Source organism: Cannabis sativa, chromosome 8 (genome assembly GCF_029168945.1).
Source record: "Cannabis sativa cultivar Pink pepper isolate KNU-18-1 chromosome 8, ASM2916894v1, whole genome shotgun sequence".
NCBI lineage: Eukaryota > Viridiplantae > Streptophyta > Magnoliopsida > Rosales > Cannabaceae > Cannabis > Cannabis sativa.
Genome location: NC_083608.1, coordinates 18,242,610 through 18,259,601, shown reverse-complemented (window position 1 = coordinate 18,259,601; position 16,992 = coordinate 18,242,610). Strand labels below are relative to the sequence as shown.

At 31.4% G+C, this 16,992-nt stretch overlaps 1 protein-coding gene across 1 annotated transcript; it reads left to right on the top strand.

Annotated features, from left to right (window-relative positions):
* Positions 1–12,403: 12,403 nt before the first annotated feature.
* On the top strand, positions 12,404–15,743 carry LOC133030189 (uncharacterized). Its single transcript, XM_061102502.1, has 11 exons — positions 12,404–12,775; positions 12,862–13,080; positions 13,159–13,251; positions 13,335–13,445; positions 13,536–13,648; positions 13,726–14,257; positions 14,523–14,830; positions 14,911–15,099; positions 15,201–15,302; positions 15,382–15,556; positions 15,656–15,743. Exons 1-8 carry the CDS (start codon positions 12,494–12,496, stop codon positions 15,089–15,091), a joined length of 1,839 nt encoding a protein of 612 aa, XP_060958485.1. The 5' UTR covers positions 12,404–12,493; the 3' UTR covers positions 15,092–15,099; positions 15,201–15,302; positions 15,382–15,556; positions 15,656–15,743.
* Positions 15,744–16,992: the final 1,249 nt, after the last annotated feature.

Here is a 16,992-nt window from a genome sequence, read left to right as displayed (position 1 = left end):
TATTATGTTGTTGTAATATTTATTTAATCTCTTTGTTGGTCCTTGTATTGTATTACAATAGAGTTGTAATATCTTGATTTTCTTCCATTGTAATAAAATCTCTAACAATCAAAAGCTTATTTTTTTTCAATGGAAGAGGTGATAAATCAAGATTGTGAGAATACAAGGATAATAGATTTTATGTGAAAACCATTCATGGGTGAGCATGGTGGTATATAATGTGATAATATATATGATATATATGAGTTATATATATGTGACATATATGTGATTATGTGTTTGTATCATATTAATATATATAGTAGTATATAATATGATATTTGAATTTATATTATGTTATTATATGTATATATATGAGATATATAATATATAGCATGAATATGAGTTATGTGTATTATATATATATATATATGATAAGATATAATATAATATATATATTGCGAGATTAAATATGTAGAAATAATTTGTAACGCCCCGATATTTTGCCTTATTTTACAAAAATACTATTTTCATGTATAATTTGAAAAGATAAAAAAAATAATTTAAATACAACAGTGGATTTTTAAAAAAAATCAAAATGCAACAGAGAAGGATCCTTCATTTGTAAAACAAGATACAGTAAGTAAATGATTTTAAATAATGCATTTCCACTGTGTTAGATTTATCAACTGCTTAAAATAAAACTAAGGCACCACTGGCGTTCTAGATCGTTTGTCCGCCTGTAGCCGCTCACGATACGTACGAAACCGACCACGCTCACTATACATACTTCCCTGTCTAATACCTGTAGGGGGAAAGTAAGGGGGGTGAGCTAAAAGCTCAGTAAGGAAATGCTTATCAAACAATACCATATAATATCACACATACCATTAATGTATTTATTAAGTTTTAGCAATATCATACATGCTCTTTTATAACTATAACCAAATAACTGTACATATGGAAACCTTTATCATACAAGTCTATACTATTTGTTCACACCGTATACATATACAGAGATCATAACTCCAATATCATACTCATAACATAATCATATCAATACTATAGATAATAATAACATTATCACAACATTGGCATATCATAGCCATTACTTACATAACCCGGGCCTAGCCTGACCCTACAATATCCTGGGCCTAATCTGCCCATATAATAACATGGGCCTATGCAGCCCTACCATTGTTATAGGATAGGGTATCTCTATATTCAACAGTAACATCACTGTATCATACCTACCATAACAATCTCATACACGACTCAGTAAAATGTAGGGTAGGGTATCTCTACATTCAACGGCCTTATCCCGTATCATACCCCACCATGGTCCCTCACTTTACCTGAGACGTTAGCATACAACATATAACATACAACATAAACCATACACCATACAACATACAATACACAACATACAACATACAACATATACAAGTCATACAGCCATAATCTATGTATCAATTCACAAACTCATATTGTGTCCATACCACACATTCTCAGTACCATATACATATTCATAAAAATAAATCATAAGTCATATTTCAATACATAAATAATTTAAATTTATGTAGATAAACACATACAAAACTATCTAATTTCCTTACCTCAAATCCCGCTGCTTAAACTTGTTATCTCGTCACTACTACCTATAATAACACATGGGTCAATGCCCTAACATTAAAATTCACACTCTTACAGTACAGCAGAAAGAATACTATTTTTGACCAATAACTACACGAATTCAGTAAAAGTTTCCTTCATAAAAATTATAGGAAATTCTATTATCTTTCCAACGATATATAGATCATTAAAAATGGATTAAAACTGAGGGAGTTATGATAGTTTTACTGAAACTATTTCTGAGAAGGAATATGGAGTAACGAATTACAGGAGACATCGGAAATACAAAGTTTTGATACTGAAATATTCCAAATCAGAGAATACTCTCTTCATAAAAGTTTTAGAAAATCAAATTCCCTTTCTAATGACACTAAAATCTTTAAAATCGGAGTTATAACGTAAGAGATATAGATATTATACCGAAACAGTTTTCTAGAAATCCTGAAACAAATGGATTTCGAACTACAGCAATAAAACAATAATTTTGACTTAGAATAATCAATAATTAGTGAATGGTTTCTTCATAAAACATTTGGAAAATTGAATTATCTCTTCAACAGTACCAAGATCGCTAGAATCGGATCATTATTCAGAGAGATATTCGGATTTTACTGAAACAACTTATATAGAAAATATGAAAAACGATTTACAACAAATAGCGTAAAAATACTAATTTTTGACATAGATAAATTTCGATTCAGTAAAACCTTTCTTCATAAGAATTATAGGAAATTTAATAAGCTTTCTATAGATACCAAGATTGCGAGAATCAGATGAGTATTTAAAGAGATATGACAGTTTTACTGAGACATGTTTCATTCTGAAAAATAAGAAAAGGAGACCTACGAAAATTCTCCTATTGTGATCAATAAATAAGTAAATGTAGAGTTTCTTACCTCAAATACATCAAGCTACTTGGATCGATAGACATAAGATGATGGTGATCAAAGATGAGAGTGAAGAGTGGTATAGATTTGGCTAAGGATGTAATGGAAAGATGACTTGAAAATTTTTAGGGTTAGTCTTGCTCAGATAGGTGGGAAGAATAGAACGATATAATTTTAGGGTTAATGAAACCTATACTATTCTGACTCGTATTAGCTTTAGTTTTATGAATAATAATAATATAAACATAATAACAATAATAATATGATAAATTATTAAATAAACAAATATCTAACTTTTAAATTTAAATTGTAAGCTCTCAATCTCGTAACTTTAGGGCTTAGTTTTGACCTAGAAAAATTACGAATTCTGATATAGTTATTTCTACAAAATTTATAGATCTTTAAATTATCTTTCCAACGCCACTGAAATCACCTCAATCCGAGCTCTAGAACTCCAGATATGATCATTTTAGTAAAACAGTTTTTAATCCTGCGAATTTATCCAAACCTACGAATTTTTTAACATTAATTAATTAAACTCACTAAATATATTATAAAACCCTAATGGACCTTCATATTGGGCTTTAATTAAACGATTACTTACTCTGTAAAAATACCATAATATTTTACTTTCGTAGTTAATACAACTTTAACTCTCTCTAGAAAATTGGTACAACTACTCTAAGCAATAATATCAACTCACTAACAACACAAAGAAACAAGATAATTATCCTCGCTCAATTAATATCCAAAAAAAAAAAAAATTAAATACTATTTTAATCTGGATATTACATTCTACCCTCCTTAAAAGAAATTTCGTCCTCGAAATTTAACTTACCAACACTCGGGGTGTTGAGTCGTCATGTCTTTCACCACTTACTAAATTACCTCATTATCTACCATATATATATGGACCCAATAAACATGCATTTAACCTATGTCTTATCGGTCAATCCATAACACATAAAATATACACAACTTAATTAAGTATTATTATTTCTCTATACATTACTTTAAATACTAAATATACTCCATCATAATAACTTACATATACATGCTTTGAATACATAAGTTTTGCAATCACATGCTCGTAATATATGAAAAGTTTTTCTTTCTCTTATGACCATCCTTACATGCCATTAAGAGTGAAATTATTTATTCTTCTATGAGCATCCTTACATGCCATTAAGAGTGAAATTATTTATTCTTCTATGGGCATCCTTACATGCCATTTAGAGTCACAGTATTTATTCTCTAAATGAACATCCTTACATGTCACTTGAGAACACATTAAACAATACAAAATAACAAACACAAAGAGTAGGGTAAAAGATCTTATGCAAACTTCTCTTTAATTATTCCCATTCTCTCGTTGAATGTTATTACAGACTAAAATCTTACTCTCTCTCTGTCTTTTTTTTTTTTTCCCACTGTAAAGCTACGGTGTCATTCTTGCAGTTTCATAGTTGTTACTCATCGATAGATACTTTTTCCATGGCACTTGGAAATAAACATGGAATCTCTTTAAAAGGTCTTCTATGTATAAATATTGAACTATCTATCCGACCACCTTTTTGTCTAACGTTCACTTCTTAATTTCATTTATCCATGCATTCGTTGCACTTGCCATGACTTCCCATTTTCCAAGATAATCGTCTTTGGATCCTTTTGTTGTCTGATTTTTGTATCACTCTATTGTATTTTCTTTGCTAATCTCTCTTATGGTGCTTGGTCCTCCATTACCCCCTTCAATCAAGTTGACTTGATTATGAGATTAGCTAGTTTTCTATACTAACTTTTATCTACTTTGGTATTACATCGATATAGTGATGAAGTTTAAATCTGTAATGCCGATAGATTCTGATAGTTATGTTCAATGATTGCTTCTTCTAATATACCAGCCATCTGAGGTATCACATAACTTCATACTTATCATAGCATTGATTATTCCAGCCATATTCATATCCTATATATATTGTAGCCTTCTTTAATTCACCAAAAAAAAAAAATATCTCAACTTCTTAATTGTACCTCTAAATCTTCCAAATCTCTTAAACATACATTCCAATACTGATTATTTACTTAAGACTATAACATATATGTATTAAAACATAGAAAGCACACTAATAACCCCTTTAAAATAAGTTCAATCCTACCATAGCTTATCGTAGCTCAACTATTTATTATTTGTTGACTTTTAACAATAAGTCAACCATACCAATCTCATAATGTATTGATCATCCAAGTTATCAGGGTAAGGATACTATATATATAATTTGCAAACTATGCCGAACAGACCTTACTCTGTCCATCACTATTATACCTCCTATATCCCTACTTGTATTTGATTTATTACGGGAGACTCACTATTTATAATTCTTTAGTCAGGAATTTTTTATTCTTACTTCCCATACTACCTTTAAGCACAAGTCAATAATTTGTTCAAGCGTCTCATTTTACATCCAAACACAACCAAATTATCAATACCTATCTTGTTTTTTTTTCTTCTTCTAACTTTGCACTTTCAATTGGACAAGACTTAGTAGTGTGCAATAAGTTAGTTATTGTCAGCTTGAGAGAGTCCTTCCAAAGATCTCTATTACTGGCTTTTTAGATTGAGAAAAATATCTAATATTTTTCCTTTTTTTTTTTGCTCTTAACAATTTTAGCTTTTGACAAATCCATAGTCATTTTCTTCTCGGGCACTATAGGGCCTAGAAACACCATCTCTTTTCAGCAGGGCTGGACTTTGTGAGTTTTCCTCTTAGTTTCTCATTAGATGACACTCCAACATACTTATACTATTGCCCATAATATAAGTCGTAATTGGATTGTAGTATCTTTTGCTTACGTTGTGCCTTGAATTCCTTTATGTTGCATGAGTGTATTTTCTAATCCCAACACTTATCAAAAACTTGTATAGTCCTTGACATGCCATGACATTCTTCAATATATGTTACTTTGGTCCTAATTGTGTCTCACTTTTCTCCCGTCTCTAAGTGAGGCTTTCCTAACATTTTCTCATTGAGCTATACTCCACACCATTGTTGTTGCATCAGTGAGTATTTGGAATCTAGGGATGTCACCCTTGAATGCTAATTCCTCCTCTTTCTCAAGTTTTGAATTTGCGATCTACTCTCTATAGTTGTTTGTTGTACACCCGCCACAAAGCTGCATCCACAATCTCTTAGTTGTGTAGTTGTGATCAATTCCGAGTAGTCACCCTCTTAGTTGTCTCTCATTCATGTTGTACCCAAATTGTTAGCCGTGCCTGGACCTTTTTTTGTCTTTCTCCTTTGAAAATGTCTCTGTCGAAGCCATACACATTTTTCTCTATTATCTCCTCCACCAAGTAGATGACCTTGAGTTTAAAGTTTACAACTTTCCTTCGGTAATCTAATATTTGTTGATGCTCTGCTTATCTCTTAGTGTTTAAGATACCTTCATAAGTTATTACCTCTAGTAATTTTATCATGTCTCTTTCTAACTTCTCATTTTGGATTCTATTCAGCACACTACACTCCTTTCTATATGATGGCATCGTCCTCTCCTGACTCATTTCTATAACATACTTATCTCCAATGTCTTTGCATACAGTACTCATACTTCTTACCATCTAACTTAAGAATGTGTAACTTATAGAATATCCAACAAGATAGTACCTTCTCCTTAAAGATCTATTATTTCATCCTTCTTAATAAGTAGGTTTCGTAAATTATACTGTCCCAGTCTGGTATAACGTCTACTATTCTAAGTCATCCCTACTTCCTATATGTTGGGCTTCCATTCATGGCTAGGTGTAGAGACCGCTTCTTCAACCATTCATAGATAGGTGAAAATATATGCGTCGGTACTTAGTTGGCTATTGGTACATTTCATTATGTGCTTCAAGTTCCACTACTAGTGTTGGTGATATTTTGCTGAGCCTGTGAAAACTCTTCAACAAATTGTCTTAGTCATGCTCGTAGTCCTTCAAATACCTCTATTAGATCGTTAGCCTTAACTATTATTGGGTTTTCTAGAACATCAACCATCTGTGGGTCAGCGGAACACACATCCTTAGCCCCCACCTCTATTGGTCGTTCTTTTCACATTGATTCTAACTGATCTTCTAGTTTCATGTGTGAGCTCTTACAAGAAAGGTTAATTTAATAGAAACAAAAGAGTTCAATTATAGGGAGAGAAGATTCCATGAATATATCTAAACTTAATGTTGTCAAGCTTAACTAGTAATATTCTATTTATCAAACAAAGTCTTATGAATTCCTAATATAATTTATTCTAAATTTTCAAGAAAGGAACACTGTCCTTCCTAGTTTCAATTCAAGACAATAAAGAAAAATAAAACCTATTCATATTCTTCATAAAAAGTGTAATCAATCATAACAGGTAATATACTCTTAATTTCTCTAAGCACCCACTACAGATGAGCCACTAATTCTAGGAAACATATTTTAACAAAAATCTATGTATCACATATAAAACTATTAATGGCAATACCAAGAAAATTAAAACTAACACTTACATAATAGTGAGAGGGATCTTTTTCAGTCTTCTGTATGTATACCGTGAGTATCCTTCGGGCTAACGGACAATCGGCTCTGATACCAACTGTAACGCCCCGATATTTTGCCTTATTTTACAAAAATACTATTTTCATGTATAATTTGAAAAGATAAAAAAAATAATTTAAATACAACAGTGGATTTTTAAAAAAAATCAAAATGCAACAGAGAAGGATCCTTCATTTGTAAAACAAGATACAGTAAGTAAATGATTTTAAATAATGCATTTCCACTGTGTTAGATTTATCAACTGCTTAAAATAAAACTAAGGCACCACTGGCGTTCTAGATCGTTTGTCCGCCTGTAGCCGCTCACAGTATACGTACGGGAACCGACCACACTCACTATACATACTTCCCCTGTCTAATACTGTAGGGGAAAGTAAGGGGGTGAGCTAAAAGCTCAATAAGGAAATGCTTATCAAACAATACCATATAATATCACACATACCATTAATGTATTTATTAAGTTTTAGCAATATCATACATGCTCTTTTATAACTATAACCAAATAACTGTACATATGGAAACCTTTATCATACAAGTCTATACTATTTGTTCACACCGTATACATATACAGAGATCATAACTCCAATATCATACTCATAACATAATCATATCAATACTATAGATAATAATAACATTATCACAACATTGGCATATCATAGCCATTACTTACATAACCCGGGCCTAGCCTGACCCTACAATATCCTGGGCCTAATCTGCCCATATAATAACATGGGCCTATGCAGCCCTACCATTGTTATAGGATAGGGTATCTCTATATTCAACAGTAACATCACTGTATCATACCCACCATAACAATCTCATACACGACTCAGTAAAATGTAGGGTAGGGTATCTCTACATTCAACGGCCTTATCCCGTATCATACCCCACCATGGTCCCTCACTTTACCTGAGACGTTAGCATACAACATATAACATACAACATAAACCATACACCATACAACATACAATACACAACATACAACATACAACATATACAAGTCATACAACCATAATCTATGTATCAATTCACAAACTCATATTGTGTCCATACCACACATTCTCAGTACCATATACATATTCATAAAAATAAATCATAAGTCATATTTCAATACATAAATAATTTAAATTTATGTAGATAAACACATACAAAACTATCTAATTTCCTTACCTCAAATCCCGCTGCTTAAACTTGTTATCTCGTCACTACTACCTATAATAACACATGGGTCAATGCCCTAACATTCAAATTCACACTCTTACAGTACAGCAGAAAGAATACTATTTTTGACCAATAACTACACGAATTCAGTAAAAGTTTCCTTCATAAAAATTATAGGAAATTCTATTATCTTTCCAACGATATATAGATCATTAAAAATGGATTAAAACTGAGGGAGTTATGATAGTTTTACTGAAACTATTTCTGAGAAGGAATATGGAGTAACGAATTACAGGAGACATCGGAAATACAAAGTTTTGATACTGAAATATTCCAAATCAGAGAATACTCTCTTCATAAAAGTTTTAGAAAATCAAATTCCCTTTCTAATGACACTAAAATCTTTAAAATCGGAGTTATAACGTAAGAGATATAGATATTATACCGAAACAGTTTTCTAGAAATCCTGAAACAAATGGATTTCGAACTACAGCAATAAAACAATAATTTTGACTTAGAATAATCAATAATTAGTGAATGGTTTCTTCATAAAACATTTGGAAAATTGAATTATCTCTTCAACAGTACCAAGATCGCTAGAATCGGATCATTATTCAGAGAGATATTCGGATTTTACTGAAACAACTTATATAGAAAATATGAAAAACGATTTACAACAAATAGCGTAAAAATACTAATTTTTGACATAGATAAATTTCGATTCAGTAAAACCTTTCTTCATAAGAATTATAGGAAATTTAATAAGCTTTCTATAGATACCAAGATTGCGAGAATCAGATGAGTATTTAAAGAGATATGACAGTTTTACTGAGACATGTTTCATTCTGAAAAATAAGAAAAGGAGACCTACGAAAATTCTCCTATTGTGATCAATAAATAAGTAAATGTAGAGTTTCTTACCTCAAATACATCAAGCTACTTGGATCGATAGACATAAGATGATGGTGATCAAAGATGAGAGTGAAGAGTGGTATAGATTTGGCTAAGGATGTAATGGAAAGATGACTTGAAAATTTTTAGGGTTAGTCTTGCTCAGATAGGTGGGAAGAATAGAACGATATAATTTTAGGGTTAATGAAACCTATACTATTCTGACTCTTATTAGCTTTAGTTTTATGAATAATAATAATATAAACATAATAACAATAATAATATGATAAATTATTAAATAAACAAATATCTAACTTTTAAATTTAAATTGTAAGCTCTCAATCTCGTAACTTTAGGGCTTAGTTTTGACCTAGAAAAATTACGAATTCTGATATAGTTATTTCTACAAAATTTATAGATCTTTAAATTATCTTTCCAACGCCACTGAAATCACCTCAATCCGAGCTCTAGAACTCCAGATATGATCATTTTAGTAAAACAGTTTTAAATCCTGCGAATTTATCCAAACCTACGAATTTTTTAACATTAATTAATTAAACTCACTAAATATATTATAAAACCCTAATGGACCTTCATATTGGGCTTTAATTAAACGATTACTTACTCTGTAAAAATACCATAATATTTTACTTTCGTAGTTAATACAACTTTAACTCTCTCTAGAAAATTGGTACAACTACTCTAAGCAATAATATCAACTCACTAACAACACAAAGAAACAAGATAATTATCCTCGCTCAATTAATATCCAAAAAAAAAAAAAAAAAAAAATTAAATACTATTTTAATCTGGATATTACATAATTATTTCTATGTATTTATATGCGACATGTATATAATATATATATGTGTATATAATATATATCATACATATTAAAGTGTATATATATGTTATATATGTGTGAGGTATGTAACATATATAGTTGTGTAATTAATGTATATATTATGTGTATGTTACATATCAGATGTTAATTAGTAAAATACATTTTATATTAATATATGAGTTATATATAGTATGATAATAATGTTGATAGTAATAAAATAATGTTTATTATTATTGTGAAAATTATTATCATTTATTTTGTGAATAAAGAATATTTTGAATTCTTATTCAATATGGTGGTGAACATCTCACAAACATCTCACTTTGTGAGATAATAAAAGATGGCTTTTGAGAAGTTACATCTTTTATTAGATTATAAGAGATAATCATCTCATATTTGAGATAAGGAAAAGTGGACTATGAGAGTTACACTTTTATTGGACTTGCATTGTCATAAGCAAGAACAAATGGATTAAAAGTGAATCCAAACTTGTGAAATGAGCCATAAATTGGAAGAGCAATTTTGGACTCAAAAGTAAATGAATCACTACTACAATGTTGGCCTTTAGAGGCTGTTTTTTCACTCCCAGTTATAAAAAGGGAAGCTAAAGGGTGTGAAAATACCCGTTTTTTTTCGAAATTGACATTTAGAGGCGGTTTTTTGATAAAAATCGTAGGTATAAAATTGCATTATACCATTTAGAGGCGGTTGGGAAATAATGTTTTTTTTTTAGGCTTAGCCCTATGGCGTCGGTTCCTATAAAGGAGCCGACGCCATAGGGTTATAAAACAAACCCTCCCTCAGCTTTCTTCCTCACTCGACCAAACCCAGCCAAAGCCAAAGAACCAGTACCTAGCAGAGACGAAAAACCCTCGCCGACCACCGCCTCCACCACCCATTTCTCCCCCATTTCTCAACCATTTGAGCCCATTTTTGTTGCAAAATCTTCTATTTTCGATACTTAATCCTATACACCCAAAAAATTTTAATTTTTTTCCCTATTTAACTGTCATTCGAACCTATTCAAATATAGTGGGTATAACTCCGGCCACCATTTTTTGTTGAGAAAACATTGAATCTCAACCTCCTTTAAGGTATAAATATAGTTTCTATTCATTTTTATAATGTACATTGTTTTATTTTTGGTTTTTGTAAATTATTTTTTGGGTTTTTTAATTTTAATAGTAATATTGTTGTGTTGTATGTGTATAGTGCCCGGATTTTGTACGGAATTGCTCGTCGGATTGCAGTTATTAGGTAAAAATTTAAAGCTCAATATATAGTATATATATGTATTTTTATATTTTATTGAATATGTGTATATATAATGTGTGTATATAATGTGTGTATACATTGTGTGTATATTAGTGTGTGTATAGTTTAGAAATAAAAATTTTAAAATTGAATTAGTGTGGGAAATAATGTTTTTTTTAAGATAATAGTGTGAGATATAATTGATTATATATATATATGTATGTATAATTTAGTAACTAAGTAACTTGTTACTATTTTTAATAACTAGTTATAAGTAATGAAATAATTAATTTTGCAATTTCGTTGTATTTGTTTATATTGTAGGTTTGGCATAATTTTGTGTGTAGCGTATTTGAGCTTGCATTGATAGGTATATACTTTAACTAACTTTTTCTTATTATATAATTAATTATCAATGCATGTTAGTTGAGTTTGAATATCTTAAATATTCATCCGTAGTGAAGTAGGTTCTGCGAATACATGTACTGCGGTCGGATGGGTGGATAAATTTTGTATTGTTTATCTGTTTTGTTTGTTATTTTAGGCACTTTTAAAATTTTTGGGAACGTCCAATTATGGCCGTTATGCTGCCGAAATTTCGGTAGAATTAGGATAAATCTTACTAAAAAAATATTAATATTTACATAACCCAAAGAACTAATTAATTATAACATAGTAATAAGATGTTAGGTCACTAAAAAATAATCTAACCATTTGCTATGTGAGCTTACTAATCTAGTGAAAATGGTGACCTTAATTTTAAAATTTCTTTCAAAATTGGAATCAAACATGCCAAAAAATTCATCTTTGCCATAACTAATAAAAACAAAAACAAATCCCAATATCATTTCAATCATCTTTCTTTTTGGGTATAGTTGATGACCATTGTAATGATTAGCTACATGGTCCACAACATGTTTAACACTTTACTAAAATCACAATCCTTAAGCTAAAAATCATTCATCATCACACATAATAATAGTAATAAAAAAAAGTTACTTTAATTTTGGAAGAAGAATACAAATGCAATAACAGATAAAAATAATAAAAGTAAATTAAAGCAAAAAACACATTTCTTATGCTTAAATCATTGATTCATTGTTCTGTTAACCTAAAATAGAAACCCAAAGAAACCAAACGAGACTTACTTCCATTAACATACTCGGGAATGACATTCAATACTTAACAATTTGTTTATGCATTTAATATTTCGTATACAGTACTTGTTATATATATAGCTAACTTTAAATTTTGTTTGTTAATGGTGTAGACATGGCCAACTCGGAATCAGGATCTGATTCAGGCGCACAAAATGAGTGTCCAACCTTGATACCTACACGAGGGTCGACGCAGATGAATGAAATATCCAAACTAATGGATCAAAACAAAAGAGTGGCCCTCGAGGTTAATGACAAAGGACAATACTGCGGGAAAAGCTATGCGAAGCTCGTATCCACTCTAGGAGTCAGATGTCGGCAGACGATAGGGTTGTCCTATAAAAACTGGAAAGAAGTCAACTCGACTCTGAAAAATAAAGTTTGGAAAGACATACAGGTAAGCTGTTATTTGTTAGAATTTTGATTTGTTTTTCTATTACTTCAAATGTTGACTCTAACCGTGTTTGTTTTCCTTCAAAATAGACGGGGTTCATTGTGTCGGACTCCTTCAAACATGATTGTCTCATCCTAGCTGGGAAGTTAATGAAAGACTTCAAGAATAGGATGACAAAAGACATCATAATGCCCGCTTTGAAAGAGAAGGATCTGGGACGACTGGCACAAGTCCCTGAAAAGCATCCCGAGATCGACGCTGCTGATTGGTGCAAATTGGTTGAAAGTCGAATAACTCCTCAATTTCTGGTACGCTAATTATATTAACACTAACATAAACTCTTAAATACAAGTACATGTATCTAATGTATTTTTTTGGCATTGTAGGAATTGAGTAAGGTGCAACGTGAACGTTCCTCGAAAATTCAATCCAGACATCGAAGTGGTCGAAGTGGGATGGTGAACGTACGGGAAGTTGTGGTAAGTAATGCTTAAAATTTAATGTGCTATAATGTGCTATAAAATTTAATTGGTACTCATTTAATTGTTATAATGTTATGTAGAAAAATAATCTCGAAGTTGCAGATCCCCCCCGCCACCGTGTTTGGATTAAATCTCGCACCAAGAGTCGAAAACTTGTCACTGATTACGACAAGGAAATTACAGAGAAGATAGTAAGTATATATTAATCCTTAATTGAGTTCTACTCATGAGATAGTGTATATAATTCATATACTAATTGCTTGAATATATGCATGCATTAGGCTCAATTAGAGGAGAAGCTTAGTCAGGGACAAATTAAGGTCCAGGGCCAAAACGATATCCTGACGCAGGCGCTCGGGACACCAGAGCATCTTGGACGTGTCAGGGCTGCTGGGTATGCTGTTACTTGAAATGTTATTTATTTAGTTACACAAATAAAATCGTAGCTGATTTGCATTTTATGATTTGTAGGTTCCTGACCAGGGCATCTCAACTGTTCGGCAGGGAGAAAAGGAAAGTGTCTGATGTTGTGGCTCGGCAAGCGAAGGAGATTGAAAAATTAAAAGTCGAAGTCGAATCCCTTAAGCAGAAGAGAAACGCTACCGAACAAGAGGAAGAAGGAGAGGTGGCTGGTGAGGCGTATGTTCCACAACCATACGCTCCTCAGGATGAGGTACAACCACAAACTTATGCTGAGGAGTTTATTGCCCTCAACGACCAAGGTATCCTGTATAATTTCGATGACCATGCAGCCCTTAATCAGCAAGTACATCTCTACTCTGACAACATCGACAACATTGTGGCCCGAGCGTATTTGTACGAGCATGTTGGTATAATCCAAGTTCACTGCCAGATTTACGATGATTCACATGCCCGGATTATGGTTTCGGAAATCCTGCAAGAGGACGCTGAAATCCCAGTCCCAATTGAAGAGTGCAGATATGTTAGGGACGTATACCAGATGTTCCTTCCTTGGCCTAAACACTTAATTCTAACAACCAAGGTAACTTCTCTTATAAATTAATTATTAATGATTAGTGGAGTTTGAATATCTTCAATATTCATCCATAGTGAAGTAGGTTCTGCGGATATATGTGCTGCGGTGGGATGGATGAACAAACTACTGTTATATATGTGTTATTTGTCGTTATACAGGCATGTTTAAAATTTTTAGGGGCATTCAATTACAACCGTTATGCTGCCGAAATTTCGGTAGAATTTTGATAAAATTTGATATATATATATATATTATGTTCTGTTTTGTTTAGGGTCCACTCGCTCAACCGCCCTCAAGACGTGATGCGTCGAAGGGGAAAGCTCCGATGCTTTCTCCACAAGGCGGTGGTGCACGGGAAGATGACTTGTTCACGGAAGAGAAGATGGCGTTGATCCCTAATTCGCTAAAATGGATGATTCATGAATTCCTGAGGCTCAAAGATAAACGTGATATAATCACAATTCCTGTCCCCCGAGGATTCATTGCACCGCGTACCCAGATCACGTTATCTGGAGAGGATTTGCAGCAGGTTGCTACGTGTGACTACATCGGCAACCAGGGAATGCTGTTTGGAATGATGTATACTCTTCTTTAATCTAATTAACCTTATATCAAATTATAGTCAAATTATTATAAGACACTAACACTTTTTTTGGCAGGCACATATGGGAGAGCATCAACGGTCTGAGGAAAACTTTCAAGTTTTACGACCCAGAGCTTCTCGTAGTGCATGGGAACACTGATGAAGAAAAGAGTCAGTCGTTTGACGATGCGGCAAGACGATTGGCTAATTGGTTATCATTAATGAATAACAACCACCAAATGTTCTTTATTCCTTGAAATATCGGGTAAACTTTACTAAATTCTTTAGTGCTAATTGTTTATTTCTATATTATGACTTCAAATTATTTTTATACTATCTTACTTATATTGCAATATAATTTTCTAGGATGCATTGGACGCTAGTGGTGGTTACGCCAAGGAAAATTATTCATTTAAACCCTGTAAAAGGCTACCCAATTCCCGAAGTAATAGAACAAATAATCGGAAGGTAATAATTTAATGACTTCTTATGTAACAAATTTAAATTAACTAACGAATTGAAATGCTAATATAATTTTCCAAAACAGGGCATTCATGTATATAGGGAACGCACATGAGTATCTTGGCCCGTGGCTAGGAATTAACCAAGCAAACTGTCCAAGACAACCTAAAAACCAAGAATGTGGTTTTTATGTTTTGAAATATATCACTGACATCGTCGCACGTGCAAACCCCAGCCGTTACATACAAGATCAAAAAGTTGTAAGTTTTAATTTTTGATTATAGTATATATTTATTATAATAACAAATATATAATATACATATATATAAACTAACATAAATTTTTAATTTTTTTTACAGTTTGGGGGTAAGAAGCAATACGATCCAAAAACTGAATTGTTACCACTACAACAAAAGTGGATAGAACAATTGATGGCGGTGATTCACGGTGACGATTGAGGTTGAAAGGTCCAAGAATTTTTCTTCATTATGTAATTTTTATAGATTAACTTGTAGTTAGATTTATTAACTTATTAATATTTTTAACTAATTTTACATTAGTGTTTGTGTAATATTTAATTATTTTTATGAAATTAAATTATGTATTTTACCCAAATTTAAATAATATTTAATTTAAATTTTAAAAAATAAATATGTAATTTAAATTAAATGAAATAATATATAAATTAATAAATATATAATTAAAATGTAATTAAAATTATATAATTAAATTAAAAAAAATTGGAAAAACTGAAAATCGCTTGCTTTTGGCGTCAGTTGGTACGCCCCTATGGCGTCGGTTCATATAAACCCTTTAGCGTCACCCTGATCAGCGTCGGTAGCGAATTTTGCAAAAACCGACGCTGAAAGGGCTTAAAAACTTCCTCTAAAGGGGGTTTTTGTAGTAGTGAATCAATGTGGATTCAAAAATAGTGAAAAGATAACAAAATTGGAGAAGAAATTTTGAATCTTAAATGATCAAAGTTGTGAACAAATTTGATGAGAATTTTGTTAACTTTGGTATAATTTTGGGCTAATCTCAATAAGGAGATAACCTTAAAATTATGAGTAAAAATAATCACATTATTTTATGAGCAGTAATGTGAGTTTGATATTTTAGTTTTGTTGAGAAAACTAAAAATGTCAAATGGTATTTTTAAAGTGGCCTTAAATAGTCATTTGAAGAGGAAAATACACAAAAGTGATATTTTATATACACTTTATGGTAAAAATGTGGGGGTGAGCCACAAATTTAATCAAAATGTGTTGAGACATTATTGATTAATTTATTTGATTTTGAATTCAAATTCTAAATCAAATTTGGCTATTTGTATATGTAAAATTTTGACATATTTTGGTGTCAAAGTTAAGTGAAAATAATTTCAAGAAGGAAATTAATTAAAAGAGTTATAGAGACAAAGTGGTGTTCTATATTTTAAATCAAGATATTGTCTTGATAATGAAATGTGAAAGTGTGAGGGTGTATACTCTAATATGAGAAAGTTTAGATATACTTGGTGTCTAAAAATAAAATATGAGAATTTAGACATGTTTGGTGTCTAAATTAGTGTTTAATTTTGATATGCTTGGTATCAAAATTATTGAGAATTTGAGTTGTGTGAAAATTAATCTTTTATGATTGAATTTTCAAAGCTTAAGTACTTAAAGAGAAAAGTTGTCACAAAGTGAACACTATA

What these genes read in the sequence shown, in the direction of transcription:
- LOC133030189 (XM_061102502.1), top strand. Translation starts at nt 12,494, where the DNA reads ATGGCCAACTCGGAATCAGGATCTGATTCAGGCGCACAAAATGAGTGT. An exon ending in GAATAACTCCTCAATTTCTG is followed by an intron (nt 13,081 to 13,158) that starts GTACGCTAATTA and finishes TTGGCATTGTAG; the next exon opens with GAATTGAGTAAGGTGCAACG. An exon ending in AGGAAATTACAGAGAAGATA is followed by an intron (nt 13,446 to 13,535) that starts GTAAGTATATAT and finishes TGCATGCATTAG; the next exon opens with GCTCAATTAGAGGAGAAGCT.